This window comes from Silurus aristotelis, assembly GCF_946808225.1.
Source record: "Silurus aristotelis genome assembly, chromosome: 17".
Lineage (NCBI taxonomy): Eukaryota > Metazoa > Chordata > Actinopteri > Siluriformes > Siluridae > Silurus > Silurus aristotelis.
Genome location: NC_139590.1, coordinates 3,725,848 through 3,741,227, shown reverse-complemented (window position 1 = coordinate 3,741,227; position 15,380 = coordinate 3,725,848). Strand labels below are relative to the sequence as shown.

Sequence of the window (15,380 nt, the reverse complement as noted above, 5' to 3'; positions counted from 1 at the left end):
GGAGGAGAAGAGGCATTATCACTGACAGGTAAAGAGAGAAAGAACAAGGGAATGAATAAAGCAGAGAGAAATGTTACAAGAAAGCAAAAGTGAGAGGGAGAGAGAGAGAGAGAGAGAGAGAGAGAGAGAGGAGCTGAAAACTATATATATATATATAAACAGTACAGTAATCCCCCGCTTTACCGCGGTTGGAATCTGGCACCCCCGGTTTATCGCGGAATTGCGTTTGCCACACAACTAATTAGTTTGGCTGATTTTCCCGGTCTCTCACGATACCACGATCGACCAAAAAACTAAATGGAAAGACTAAAAAGGGGGAATAGTTTTTATGTTGAAATAATAAAATTTATGAATAAAAAATATAATGATTAATTATAAAATGAAGTAAAATGGTAATACAGTACAGAAAGTAAAGAATGCGTTGACATGTATCTTTAACTCCGCCTCTTTTTTGATGTCACAGGACTTCAACCAATAAACAAGCAGAGAAACTATGCATAGGCTACGCTACTGTACAGCACATGCACTCTCTATAAATGTGATACGGTGTACTATATTTCTACAAATTTACACAAAATTCATCTCGCTATATTCTTGCAATTGTTGTGTGTGTGTGTGTTTACAGTGTGTGGAAAGATGATTTATGGCTTAGACAATTAAAAAAAAAAAGCATTTTTGGGATGGTGTCTGTTTATTGCGGCTTTTCGGTTATTGCGGTTTTTCTGTTTGCGGTTTTTGGAACGCACACTCCTGACTTTCTCACATTTCCCAACACAATGCCATTCAACCCCCTGCTAAACATAATGTAGTCAGATACAGGCTTCATCTCCAACCGACCTCATGATCTTTCTAAACCTGAATGAAAGCAGATCTTCCAGGAATGACAGGAATACAGAATCACTTACAAAACTTCAATATAATCATGTTTAATGTGTTTCAGGGTGGAGGTTTCCTTCAATATTTCAGAAAATGGAAAAAAATAATTTTCACACAACTTCCTGTTTCGGTGGCTTCCTTCATTCACTCTGAGAGGTTAAATAATCTCAGTGTGTTTCATTTCATTCCTCCTTCTTTGATGTTGCAATAAATTCGTAATGAAGTAACGATGTCCGCCAAATGGTTTCATAATTAGTGTTTAAAAAGCTGAGGGTAAACGCTCTCGATTTCTCTTTCTTCTGACTTATGTCCTTCATTGTGACCTGCAGTCACAAAATCGGAAATCTCTCACAATCGGAACTCACCCATCACCCCATCGAGAAGGAAATCGTCCTACTGTCTAGCAGGTGGTATCAAAAAGTTTCGCTCTGTTTACAAGAAACTTTATACAAGATATTTTATTTATCTACGTTTACACACAATCACCTTCAAAATAGTCCCGTAGCACAGCAATCCAGCGCTCCCAGCGTTCCTGCCACTTCTGAAATGTGTCCTGGACGTCTTCATTTCGAAGCACCTTCTGCTAATCGAGCTGGATCACTGCAATGGTGTCAAAACAGCGAGCTGGATTTTCATGGATCTTCAGGGAGAGGGTGCAGTCCGGAGGAGCCGAATCTGGCGAGTTGGACGTGAGATTGTGTTGTTTCAGGCGAGAAACTGGTGTGTGAGAGGGTGCACACGTGGTCAGAATAGCAGACGTGGTAACGCACGTGGTCAGAATAGCACTGGAGCACATTGACTTGTGAAAGCCGGTGCGCCATGTGTCTGTGCGTGCAGCCTTGTGCTGCCATCTGCTGGCATGTTTTGAAACTTTTTGATACCACATCAGATATTTTCCTGACCCCAATACTTAGCATCGGATTGGTGCAGCCCTACGCATGAATATCACCAACTCTTCCTTCGCAATGTGAAACCCATGCAGCGTTTAATGTGTCTGGATCTCAACCACGCGATGCAAATTAACTCCGGGTCCGTTTGGAGCATCTTACTGCTCGTTTGAAGCTCGCAGTCTCCATGTGATCTAAGAAGTAAACAGGAAGAGGAGGAGGAGGAGGAAAAGTAAGAGGAGGACTGTGGCTTGGTCCCGTCCCAGCTATCCTTGAGTAGAGCTAATTTTGGACACAAATGGCCCAGAGGTGGCGAGATAAGAAGAAAGTGAAAAACGCTCGGGTTTCTAGCTGCCCGGGAGCCCGGGGTCGGACAGGTGCCTTTGGGTCTGTGATGTGTCCTCCAGGCTGTTTAGACTCTCCAGGTGCTCAGGGAGAGACAGGAAATGCAGACTGAGGTGCGGATGCAGGTTTTCAGGGACGTTGAGACTGGGGTTTGTCTTCGGGGACATGGATGGGGAATCAGGACTCTGTAGGATGAGAAGAGAGGATTCTGGTAAATACCCTCCTGCTAATAAAAGTATTGAGACTTTCTGTCTGTCTCGAATGTTTCCGTCACACGGAATTCATCAGGAAACATTCTTTTTCAAACATATATTTTTCCAAACATATATTCCTGTTCTTTTTTTATTTATTAAAACTATTATTGTATCATTCATCAATGTTCCTCATCATAAGATTTTACATGATTTTTGATTTAGTCCCCATTTGCTCTCATAGGAACCTCCACTCTTCTGGGAAGGTGTTCAGATATATTTTGTGAAGATTTGTGCACATACAAGGGTGTAAGTAAAGTCAGATACTGATGTAGGTGAGTTGCAGATGTCTGTGGTGCAGTCAGCTTGAAAAAATTCATCCCAATAGGGTTAAGGCCAGAGCTCTATAGCAGGCCCCTCAAGATCTTCCTCATAAAGCATATATTTATAGAGCTGGCTTTGTGCACAGGCGCATTGTAAAGCTGGAACAGGTTTAGGATTCCTAGTACAAGCAAAGGGAAAAGTTTATGCTTCATGCTTCCAAAAAAGGTCTGATACAATTGTGAGCCTCCAATTTTGTGGGAACTGTTTGGAGAAGAAGCACATATGGCTGGAAATGTTAAGTGTCCCAATACTTTTGCTCATAGCTTATATGATACGACTCAATTTCACGGCAATTTTTTACGCAATGCTGAAGACAGCAATTAAGAAATTTGCTGATGCTAATTAGAGGTTGACCGATTCATGGGTTTTGCTGATTAATCGGCACAGATCGTTGATTGCTGAAAACAAAAAAAACATCCAGATAGTTTTTCCGGGTTGTGTCCATTGCTGGAGCAGCTGAAAAGGTCCAGTGTCATTACGAGAGAGGCATCTAGAGGCAAGTCACTTATGCAACGTGCTCTTTGTCTTTATATGTAAGACTGCATGCTGCACAGAGAGCGCTAAATTATATTTACTATTTATAATTTATGACTTATATAATTATTATTTTTTATCAACATATTCATATTTATTCATTCATATTCATTTATCATTCAGTAGTTTGTTTGTTTTTTGGGTTTTTTTGTAATTGTTTATTTTTTTACATTTTGTAAGTTTTGTTTTTGGATCCAAAGTTCAGATCCCAGCCACACCAAACTGCCACTCCTGGGCCCCTGGGCAAGGCCCTAAACTCCATAGCTGTATGAAGGAGATAAATGTTTGTTGCTCTGGATAAGGGCATTTGCCAAATGCCATAAATAAAATTCATTTAAATGAAAAACTATCGGTTGATTAATTTTCTCATCAACGCTCTGGGATTCCTCGAAATTCCGGAGGAAGAACGGGAGCTTTGAGGATGGATTTGGACTGTAGTTAATGTCAACAGTCTGTTACACTAACTCAGGACTACAGTTTGCATCTGATCACCATCACTTTACCGTTTAGCTGTAATAAATGGACATTCGGTGCAACCCACATGAGGATGGGTTTCCTCTTAAATCTGGTTCTTCTCATGGTTTCTTCCTTATGCCATTTCAAGGAGTTTTTCCCTGCCACAGTTGCCACCAGCTCACTCATTAGGTACAAACTTACACTTATAAAGATCATCTAAAGATTCGATATTTGACGACATAACTGATCCCTACGTATGACAACATATGATAAGATTTTAGTTTCACAGCAACAAGAAGATACTTAATGATGCTACCAAGTCTACTAAAATACACAATATGAACAAACGTTTTGGGATGTTTGCCTTTTCCATCCATATGAGCTTCTTCCGGATAATTTTACCACAAAGTTGAAGGCACACAATTGGACAAGACGTCTTTGGAGGCTGTAGCATTAAATTTATCCGTCACCTGTAACTGGTTCCAGCATGAAAAGGGACTAAATGGGAACAAGTTAGCCCACTTTGCTAACACTCACGTTGTTGGTGGAGGAGGAGGTGTGTGTCGGTTCTCTGATGTGTGCGGTAGGAGTGGTGGGTGTCCCCGGGGGGAATATCGGAGCCTCGTACAGGTCGGTTGAAGAAGCATTGTGATGGAGCGCCGGGGTTGGAGACACCGAGCTGTAAGCAGGTGGCACTTGGGCCATCTGTCGCTGGAGCAGCTGCAGGATCACGTTAATGTCAGCCGTCATCCGAGTCTCCAGTCTACAGCGGAGAGGGAACGAAGGAAAAGAAGGCAGGAAGAAACAAAAAAAAAGCAAGCAGGAAAAAACAGACATTAGCTATTTATTAGCAATAATGTGTGTGTGTGTGTGTGTGTGTGTGTGTGTGTGTGTGTATGTGTCTGACCGGTTCAGCTGAGACTGCAGAAGTTCAAGGCGGGACTGTAGATCACTTGGTCTCTCCTCGTCATGTGCACTGTGCTGGTGATGGTGATAGCAGGCACGTGTTGACGGGGACGAGCGTCTCCGGGTCTCAGGGTACTGACTCGGCCTGCGCTCGGACCAGCAACCGTACAGTCCAGAGACTTTTAGAGAGTCTGATACACAAGAACGCACACTGTGTGAGACACATCAGACAGACAGACTAAGTGAATTACAGATGAAAACAAGAAAAAACAGAGAAAGGAGGTGTGGCCTCTGTGTACATCGGTGTGAATGAAGGAGGTGTGGTCTGTGTGCAGGTCAATCTCAATGAAGGAGGTGTGGCCTCAGTGTGCATCAATTTCAATGAAGAAGGTGTGGCCTCAGTGTCCGTCAATCTCAATGAAGGAGGTGTGGTCTTATTGCATGTCAGTCTAATTGAAGGTGTGATCTGAATGCATGTCACTCTCAATAAAGAAGGTATGGCCTCTATGTATATCACTCAGTGAAAGAGGTGTGGCTCAGTATATGCCAGTCCCAATAAAGGAGGTGTGGCCTCTGTATCCATCAGTCTCAGTAAAGGAGGCGTGGCCTTAGTTTATGTCACTCACAGACTCTCTGAATTGCTCTATTGTATTTATTTCTTGGTTCTTTAACATGTTCTTTAGAACATCAAACTGTTCATCAGTATCGAGAGAAGCATCACTTTCCTAACACATACCATCCTTCTGTCTTTTCTCTCTTTCTCTCTACCTGAATAGGGATGATCTTCCGGTTCGCCTGTGCTTGTAGGTAGAAGGTTGACCACAGTAGGGACGTACTTCCTCACATCTGGAGAATACATCACCCCTCCCCGTCCAGGCCCCGAGTGTTTCATCTCATCCTCACTAGGCAAAGAGACGGCGCTCCCGCTGCTGCACAGCTCGTCCCAGTGCAACTGTAAGAGCGCCTCCCTGTGGTTCCCCACGGAGTTGCATTTCCTGAGAATTTTGCAAGAGTCTTCTCTATCCGTGCCGTCTGAAGTAAGCAAGAGCACAGGCAAATATTATCCTGATTGAACAAAGATGCTGTGATGCTAGGATTTGATCTCATGACCTTCTAATCAAAAGTTAAAACCTTTAACTGATTTGTCGGTTTTGCAAAATCTGACAAAGAGCAGAAAAAAACATGATTTGGAAACCGCGTCATGCTAACGCACTCACTAGCATCAAAAGGAAACACATTAAAGAATATAATGAAAGAAAAAAGATGCGATCTGTCAACCTCTGGTGTGGAAAGACAAAAATCACCTCAGATTTAAACTGCTTTGGGCAAATCATTCACCAATGGCAAATTGTATGAGGGGGAGGTGGTACTTAGGGGTTAAGACATTGGACTTTGGATCCGAGGTCATAAGTTCAAATCAAAGCCATGCCAAGATGTCCCTCCTGGGCTCTTAAGCAAATCCCTGAACCCCATAGTGACTCAGTTGTATGAATTATACAACTTCCAGGAATAATCCTGGAAGATTAAATTAATGGCACTGTGCATGGGCTAATTTGTTGGGTTTTAGAAAAACACATACACACACACACACACACACACACACACACACTCTGAGTTTTTACCTGGTCTATTGCGATGGAGCGAATTTCTCCTGTGCTGTTCTCGCCTGTAGCTGCAGTCTGCCTCCTCATCAGGGTTTGGCTGTAGAATTCTGTCTGCCTGATACAAACAAGCTACAGTAACTTACAAACTCCGCCACACACACACACACACACACACACACACACACACACACACACACACACGCACACACACATCTCTGCATGTTGACCTTCCTTCCCAGGTACACACACTAACGGAAAACACTAAGCCCTTACATCTCGGAGGTTGAACGTGATCTCCAGGTTGGTCCAGAAGCTGTCGGAGAAATCAGGGTACATGTCGAGGACCTCGAGCAGATCGTCCCGCAGGATCTTGTGCAGATCACAGTAGGTAAGAGCCCGGACATCTGCGCTAGATTTCCCGGGGCGACCGTACAGGCTGATGGGTTCGCCGAAGATGTCGTTCTTACCTGAGAGTGTGAAAGAAATGAAACCAATTTAATGAAACAAATCTAAATTGAATTGAGTTTACATGAGAAAGAACTAAATGGGTTTTTAATCTATAAATAGTGCTGACAGCATGATCAATATCGCGTGATCAATAAGGCAGAAGCGAATGACGTCACTGCGGATCAGCAGGACAACCCAGAGATGGAACAGAGGAAGAGAAGAAAGCTGTCAGGATGAATGTTCACACTTTGTTATATTTATTATTCAAACGTAAGTTTTGTGGATTTTTTGGTTGATGCTCTGAAAAGAGGAAACTGATAAAATGAAATAATATTACATGCAATAATACACTTTCAATATACAGACAAAAGTATTGGTACATGTGATGTGCGTTCCATGAATTTCCATGTATCAGGAAGCTCTCCTGCTATAGAACTCTGAACCTCAATGCTACTGAACACCTTTTGGCCTCCTCACCTCACCTATATTAGTGCCTGACTTACTAATTAATACAACCCTTGTGGCTGAAGGAGCACAAATCTCCACAAAATGTAGTGGAACATCTTCCCAGAAGATTGAAGATTATTATAAGAGCAAATAAAGACGAAATATGGAATAACATTTTCAAAAAAAGCACAAATATTGCATATGAAAGTGATGGGGAAATAAAGCACCAAATATAAATATAAATATAAATATAAATATTGATCTAATTATTAGAATTGTATAAACAATATACAAAATATATATATATATAATAGTTTGGGGAAAAAGAAAAAAGAAAAAAGAAAAAAGTGCGAAAGTAAAAAAAAATTACATTTCAATATTTTTTGGAAAAGAGAAATCAAAAGGATTGAGGCAAAGGAATATAAAATAATAAATGAATAAATTAATTAATTAATTAATTAAAAAGAAGACAGAATTGGATGAATAAAGAGGAATAGCAAGAAAATGTGAAAAAAAAGAAAAGATACTGAAAAAGAACTCAATTGTGAGACTGGATCTTAAAGAAGACCAAAAAAAAGGTGAGAAAGTAAAAAAACATTTGAAATAAAAAAAAAGAGAAATAAAAAGGATTGAGGAGAAAGAAGATAAAAAATAAATAAATATGGCGGAATGGCGACTGAGCGAAAAAAGAGCAACTCCAGTACCCAAGATGGCGACAACCACATCGTCTCTGAGGATCTCGATGGAGCCGCGGGAGATGAAGTAGAGGGCGGTGAGGACGTCCCCGTTGTGCACCAGCGTGTCCCCCGGCGGCGCGTGTGTGGTTTTAAAGCGCATGGCCAGAGCTCGGAGGCAGCCTTTACTCGCTCCACAAAAGGCATTACAGCTCTGCAGCAGCGTGCGGTTCAGGTGCAGGCAGATATCAGCCTGCAGACACTCAGGGAAACCCTTCAGCACCTGCACACAAAGAGACGACCAGACAGACAGGAGATATGTGATGAGGAAGACACAGATACTGACAGACAGGAAAAGAAGCACGAAGACAGTTAAGAAGCAGCAAAAAGGAAACAGAAAGAGAAAAAGAGTGGTCTAAAAAAGAAAAACAAGCCAAAAGATGACATGAAAAACAAAAAAAAAAAGAAGATAAAAGCATACAATAGAATAATGATGTCTTTGGAATAAACAGACAAACAGGAAGAAACGGGAAGAGATGGATGAGTGTAATGGTGCAATCGCCAAACAACATTAAGAGAGATATATAAAAAAGAAAGAAAGAAAGAAAGAAAGAAAGAAAGAAAGAAAGAAAGAAAGAAAGAAAGAAAGAAAGAAAGAAAGAAAGAATTGAAGAAAGAAAGAAAGAAAGAAAGAAAGAAAGAAAGAAAGAAAGAAAGAATTGAAGAAAGAAAGAAAGAAAGAAAGAAAGAAAGAAAGAAAGAAAGAAAGAAAGAAAGAAAGAAAGAAAGAAAGAAAGAATTTAAGAAAGAAAGAAAGAAAGAAAGAAAGAAAAAAAGAAAGAAAGAAAGAAAAAAAGAAAGAAAGAAAAAAAGAAAGAAAGAAAGAAAGAAAGAAAGAAAGAAAGAAAGAAAGAAAGAAAGAAAGAAAGAAAGAAAGAAAGAAAAAAGAAAGAAAGAAATAAAGGAAGCAGGAAAGAAAGAAATGAAGGAAGCAGGAAAGAAAGAAAGAAAGAAAGAAAGAAAGAAAGAAAGAAAGAAAGAAAGAAAGGAAGGAAGGAAGGAAGGAAGGAAAGAAAGAAAGAAAGAAAGAAAGAAAGAAAGAAAGAAAGAAAGAAAGAAAGAAAGAAAGAAAGAAAGAAAGAAAGAAATTGAGGAAGAATAGTATCTTTGAAATGAACAGATGATGAGTGAGAGATGGACGAGTGTGATGGTGTGATCTCCGGATGGATCTCCTCACCGCGTTCATGTCGATGCCGTTGGTGTAGGACCAGGCGTGTTGAAAATACTCCTCCAGCCTCTGCCTCAGGCCTCCAGGAATCTGGTGGAAGCGGATGAACTCCTTGACTCTCAGCATCTGCGTGTGGTAACGTGCCGTCCCTGAGTACAGACGCTGAATTATGGCCGACACGTTTCCGAAGATACTGGCGTACATCAGAGCTTCGGCGGGGAAGAGAGAGTGAGAGAGAAATGAAAAAAAGAGAGATAGAAAGAAAGTAAGACTTCAAGACCTTCAAGGTTCACACTGGTGATAGAGTTGAATCATATACATGAGGAAATGAATAATAAATAAGTAAAAACTTCAACAAGTGCAAACATATGATCATTAATATAAAATAAAAAGACATAGACGTTCCAAAATGTCAAAGGTATTGGGACACCCGACTCTCCAAGCCACAGCATTCCACAACATTCAACCTGCACAATCTACAAAAAAACGAAGTAGCATAACATTTATTGAGGTTTATTATTAATCGTATTAAAACAAAAAAAAAACAAAAAAAAATAACAATAATAATAATAATAAAGATCCTTGAAGTTTCTGTGCAAGTCAAGAACTTTGCTGATGGATTTGGACTGAAATTATATCAACAGACTACTACAATGGCTCAGGACTAACAGGTTGCCTTCAGGCACCTCAACATTGATGGAACTGTAATAAATGGACATTTGATGATGAAGATGAGGATGGATCCCTGTTTGAGTCTGGTTCCTCTTCCTCAAGTTTCTTCCTCATAACATTTCAGGGAGTGCTTCCTTGCCACATTCGCCACTGGATCACTCATTAGGGACAAACCCGAGCCTGTTCCAGCATGACGAAAGCCCTGTGCACAAAACCAGCTCTGAAGATATGCTTTCCATGGGTTGGAATACAAGATCTTCTGCTATAAAGCTCTGACCCTCAACCCTATTGAACGTGATGAATGTGAACACTAAATGCTCTCCAGACCTCCTCACCTCACCTACATCAGTACCAGACTTCACTGACATCCTTGTAGCTGAATGAGCACAAATCCACAAAATCTAATGGAACATCTTCTCAGAAGATTGGAGCTTATTATAACAGCAAATGAAGTGTGGAATTGGATGTTCAATCTGCACAAGCACCAACAGTTTATTTAAGTTATTTGGAAGGAGTTTTGATGAGGAGCATGACAAGACATTTTGGTGTCATGGCTGTTCTAGAACGTTAAATGTAGGTTCCTGGGGTATTAATGAGGGATGTACAGTAGGACATGCTGTTATGGGAAATTTCAGGCTGTGATAATAACTCCATGTCCTCACACCAGTCCATTGCTAATAATTTCCCATTAAACTCAGAATAAGTTTGTAATGAGATCAGTTGATGGTCTACTCACAGCCGATGAGCATGACGCAGATGGAGAAGATCTTCTCCGGGTTGGTGTTCGGGGAGACGTTGCCGAAGCCGACGCTGGTCAGGCTGCTGAAGGTGAAATACAGAGCGGTGACGTACTTGTCCTTGATGCTGGGTCCGGATAAAGTGTCGCTATCGTTGTAGTGTTTGCCGATCTGCTCGGCGAGGTTGTCGAGCCAGCCGATCCTCAGGGCCTCTCCACGCTTCGAGCCCGTGCGCTCCACGTTCCCGATGGCGTACCAGATGCAGGCCAGCCAGTGGGCGATGAGAGCGAAAGTGCACATGAGCAGGAAGAGGACGGCGGCGCCATATTCCGAGTAGCGGTCCAGTTTCCGGGCTACGCGAACCAAGCGCAGCAGCCTCGCCGTCTTCAACAAGCCGATCAGAGTCGTGGTCTGGGGCTGGGGGAGAAATTTCAAGCAGGGGTATTAGAAAGGGCAAATAATAATACAACACTAATTCCTAAAAGAGTTGGGACACGGTGTAATATATAAAATAAAATGAATGATTTGCAAATTCGTAACCCATATTTTATTCACAATAGAACATAGAAAGGATATTAAAGGTTTGAAGTCATTTTGAATTTGATGGCTGCAACACGCCTCAAAAAAAATTGGGACGGGGCAACAAAAGTATGGAAAAAGTCTTATTGAAATTAAACAGTTGAGAAATATTTTGCAACTAATGAGGTTAAATGACAGCAGGTCAGTAAGATGATTTGGTATAAATAGTAGAAGTAAAGATGGGCAGAGCTTCACCAATATGTCTATAAAATTGTGAAACAATTTCAGAACAATGTTCAACATAAAATTGCAAAACAGTTAAATATCTCATCATTTCATGTACAAGGGACGAGGGTGAAAACCAATATGGTATGGCCGTGATCTTTGGGCCCTCGAGCAGCACTGCATTTAAAACAGTCATGTTTCTGTAATAGAAATCACAGCATGGGCTCAGTAACACCTCCAGAAATTACTGTCTGTGAATACAGTTGGCAAAGCAGAAGGCATGCGTGAACATGATCCAGAAACACCACCATCCTCTCTGGGCAAAAGCTCTTTTAAAATGTACTGAGGCAAAGTGGAAAACTGTTCTGTGATCAAATTTAAATTTTGGACACAACGTCCTCTGGACTAAAGAGGGGAGGGACTATCTGACTTGTTACTGGAGCTCAGTTCAAAAAGCTGCATCTCTGATGGCATGGGAGTGTACCTGTGTACCATTAGTGCCTGTGGAATGGGCAGCTTGCACATTTGGAAAGGCTCCATCAATGCTGAATGGTATATACAGGTTTAAGAGCAACACATGCTTCCTTAAAAAAAAAGCTTTGCATTTTTGAGCAAGACAATGCTAACTGCCTACTGCATCTATCACAATAGCATGACTTCATAGTAAAACAATCCGTCATTTGAAAACATTTGGAGCATAATGATATGAATAATACAACAAAGGACAAGAACTGTTGAGCAGCTAGAATCCTATATTAGGCATATATGGGACAACATTCCTCTCCCAAAACTTCAGTAACCGAGGAGACCCTCAGTTTCCACATGTATACAGACAAAAGAGGTGATGTTATAATAGTTGTAAACATGGCCCTGTCCACAAAATTCACCCAATTCACACGATTTTGTGAAACAGTTGTTTCAGGAGAATAACCAAAACTAGCCATTCAATTTTCATCTTTCACACACGAATCCTTTCACCAAATCTTCACTTTTATCTTTTCCCACATTCTCATTCTCATCCGGTTCCTCTCACCTCGTCAGGGCCCGATCTGAAGATGAGCAGGTCAAAAGGGATAGCGGCCACAATGTCGATGAGGAACCAGCCCTTGAAGTAGTGCTGAGCGATGAGGCCCGGGTGGCTCACCACCTCATCGTTGCGGTTCACGTAGGTCGTCCTAAAGTTGATGACGATGTCGATTATGAACATTACGTCCACCACAAGGTCCACCACATTGAGCGGGTTGCAGGTGTAGCCGCAGTCAGTGCGGCCTTCGTCCTGGTGCTCGCTGAGCAGGAAAGCAGCGCTGTACGGCGTGAACACGGCGGTATACAGCACGAGCAGCAAGATCAGCCAGTCCCATACGGCCTTGAACGGGCTGTAGTGCAGAATGGTCCACTTGTGGATGCGCGGCGCCTGCAGCTTGTACTCGGGCAAAACATCTGCTCCCAGAGACAACACCTAAAACACACATCACATATTCAGTGGAGAACTTCTTTATAATACCTAAAGGTTGACCAATGAATAGGTTTTGCTAATAAATCGGCACCCATATTTGATTGCTGGAATTATAGGCTATTAGTCTTCTGTCATTACAAGAGCGGCCTCTAGGGGGGGGGGGGGGGGGGTTCACTGACACCACGTGCTGTTTGTTTTTACGACTTGAGACTGCAAGCGGAGAGCTTTATATTATATTTATTATTTATAAAATATTAACAATATAATTATAGTCATTAATTCATATATCCATATTTATTCCATTTAGCACATTTTCATGATTCAGAACTGTTTTTTTATTTGTTATTTTTGTAACAAGGTTCAGTATTATTTTACATTGACAGTTTTACTCATCAATTTTTAATCCCCCTATTATCACAAACATTTTCTTGGAGGTTTTTACAAAAAATTTAAATTCATTCAGCCAAATTCAGTTTTTATGCAACTTTAAAAAGCTGTTTCCTGTTAGAAAGAAAGAAAAAAAAGCCCAAGGAAACGGTTGTGGATCTCTGTGATCTCAATCATTTGAAAATGAACAAAGCTTAAAAAATAGAAAGAAAGAAAGAAAGAAAGAAAGAAAGAAAGAAAGAAAGAAAGAAAGAAAGAAAGAAAGAAAGAAAGAAAGAAAGAAAGAAAGAAAGAAAGAAAGAAAGAGCTTACAAGTAATAAAAAGAAATAGACACAGGTCAATAGAGGAAGATATACAGAGAGACAATAAGCAAGAGATAGAAAAGTGAGTGAGAGAGAGAGAGAGAGAGAGAGAGAGAAAGAGAGAGAGAGAGAGAGAGAGAGAGAGAGAGAGAGAGAGAGAGAGAGAGAGAGAGAGAGAGAGAGAGAGAGCGCAAGAGAGAGAGAGCGAGAGAGAGAGAGAGAGAGAGAGAGAGAGAGAGAGAGAGAGAGAGAGAGAGAGAGAGAAAAGAAAAAAGTGAAAAATCCAATGAGAGCAATATGACAAATATGAAATAAATATAAATATGAAAGACATATTGAATACAGAAAAAGAAAGTGAGACAGAGGGAGATAAACACACATGATGGGATAGCGATATATAATTATGATCAGATTGAGGATCTTGGAAAGCCTTAGATCAAAGCAAAACAATTTCTAAAGCTTTCCATGGTTACTGGTCTCAATAATCTCAGAATGAGCAAAGCTAGAACCTTGAATCTCCCATGAGTTGAACTCCTAAACCGGCCATCTTGGAAAAAAGTATCTCGTTCTGTTAGAAAAATCCCAAATGACCCCCAAAGTGCTCTGAAGGTCCTGTGCAGATACGAAAGAACCTGCATGTCTGCAGCACTCTATAAACAGCAAGTCACCTGGATAATACCAGTTACTACAGTGAAACATGGTGGTGGAAGCATCATGTGATGTGCACTTTGGAGCAGGAGACAGATTAATGCAGCCAAACAGAGAAACATCTGTGATGAAAAGCTTGTCCAAAACTCATACTGGGGAAAGAGTTTGCGTTTCAACAAGGACGCTAAGCAACAACACACAAACACACACATTTTGACTTTTTAATTTACATATTAAAATGAAATGGCAAGGCATGTAGCAGTTTAAGGATCCGTATCTCAAATCACATCTACAATCCCATGATAACAGGTTTCCATTATTCTACACATAGAGTGCGGATATATATATATATATATATATATATATATATATATATATATATATATATATATATATATATATATATATATATATATATATATATACACACACATATACAGGGAGAGGTAGTGAGAGTAAGAGACAGGACTAGATATAGAAAAAGAATAAAAATGCATGAACACATAAAAAAAGAAAGAGAAAGAAAGACATAATGAAGACAGAAAGACAAGGAACAGACAAAGACAAAGAAACACAGAACAAGGAAAAGAGAGAGGAGCAATGAGAGAAAGAGTGCATGAGGGAAAAAAAGAAAAATTGAGAATGAGAGAAGCAGGAACAACAACGGTGCATGAAAATAGAGAGATGAGGACATTGAGAAGAATATATATATATATATAGAGAGAGAGAGAGAGAGAGAGAGAGAGAGAGAGAGAGACAGAGAGAGAGACAGAGAGAGAGAGACAGGAAGAGAGACAGAAAATAATAAAAATGTATAAACACACTATAGAAGAAAAAGACAAAGAAGACAGGGAAAGACAGAAAAAAAAGAAAGAAAGACAGAAAAACAGAGAGATAGACAGATCTTTGGAGAGACATAGAGTTGGGCAAAGAAAAAAAGACAAAATTTTGATAAAAAGTGATAAGGAGAAAAAGAGATGGGCAAACAGAAAGCGAAAGAAAAAGACAGAGAGACAAGCAACAGGTAGAAAGAAAAGGAAAAAGATTGAAAGAGAAAGACAGGAAAAAATACAGAAAAAAAAGAATAAAAGACAGGAAAAAAAATGCATAAACATGGAGAGACAATGAGGAGCTGAAAGAATACTAAGAGATAGACAGATCATTGAGGAGAGGGGGGGGGGGTGTGCAGAAATACTGGAAGAAAGACTGAAATGGAGACATGCAAATAGAAAAATACAGAGAAAGAAACAGGAAAAACTATTCTCTCCGTATTTCCCTATGTGTGAGAGAAAGATCGATAGAGAGAGAAAGAGTAATAGAGAGAAACAAAGACAGGCCAAGAGAGCAACAGCTCCAGATAGAAAGGTAAGGAAAAAGATTGAGGGGAGGCAAAAAGACAGGAAGAGAAATGGAGAAAGAAAATAAGACCAGAAATAAGAAAGACAGGACAAACA

The 15,380-nt window shown here is 40.4% G+C and overlaps 1 protein-coding gene across 2 annotated transcripts in view; it reads right to left on the bottom strand.

Moving 5' to 3' along the window:
- Positions 1–910: 910 nt before the first annotated feature.
- Positions 911–15,380, bottom strand: part of kcnh6a (potassium voltage-gated channel, subfamily H (eag-related), member 6a) — a 47,894-nt gene continuing 33,424 nt past the window's right edge. The window contains exons 7-16 of one of the 2 annotated variants that reach the window (XM_083566845.1): positions 12,166–12,591; positions 10,388–10,805; positions 8,989–9,188; positions 7,782–8,034; positions 6,457–6,650; positions 6,202–6,298; positions 5,348–5,611; positions 4,581–4,770; positions 4,196–4,436; positions 911–2,293 (exon numbers count right to left, since the gene is read on the bottom strand). In XM_083566845.1, coding sequence (XP_083422971.1) covers positions 2,111–2,293; positions 4,196–4,436; positions 4,581–4,770; positions 5,348–5,611; positions 6,202–6,298; positions 6,457–6,650; positions 7,782–8,034; positions 8,989–9,188; positions 10,388–10,805; positions 12,166–12,591 — 2,466 coding nt within the window. In that variant the 3' untranslated portion in view covers positions 911–2,110. Of the gene's footprint in view, positions 2,317–4,195; positions 4,437–4,580; positions 4,771–5,347; positions 5,612–6,201; positions 6,299–6,456; positions 6,651–7,781; positions 8,035–8,988; positions 9,189–10,387; positions 10,806–12,165; positions 12,592–15,380 lie in introns of both variants that reach the window. The other variant, XM_083566844.1, reaches the window with a different exon arrangement.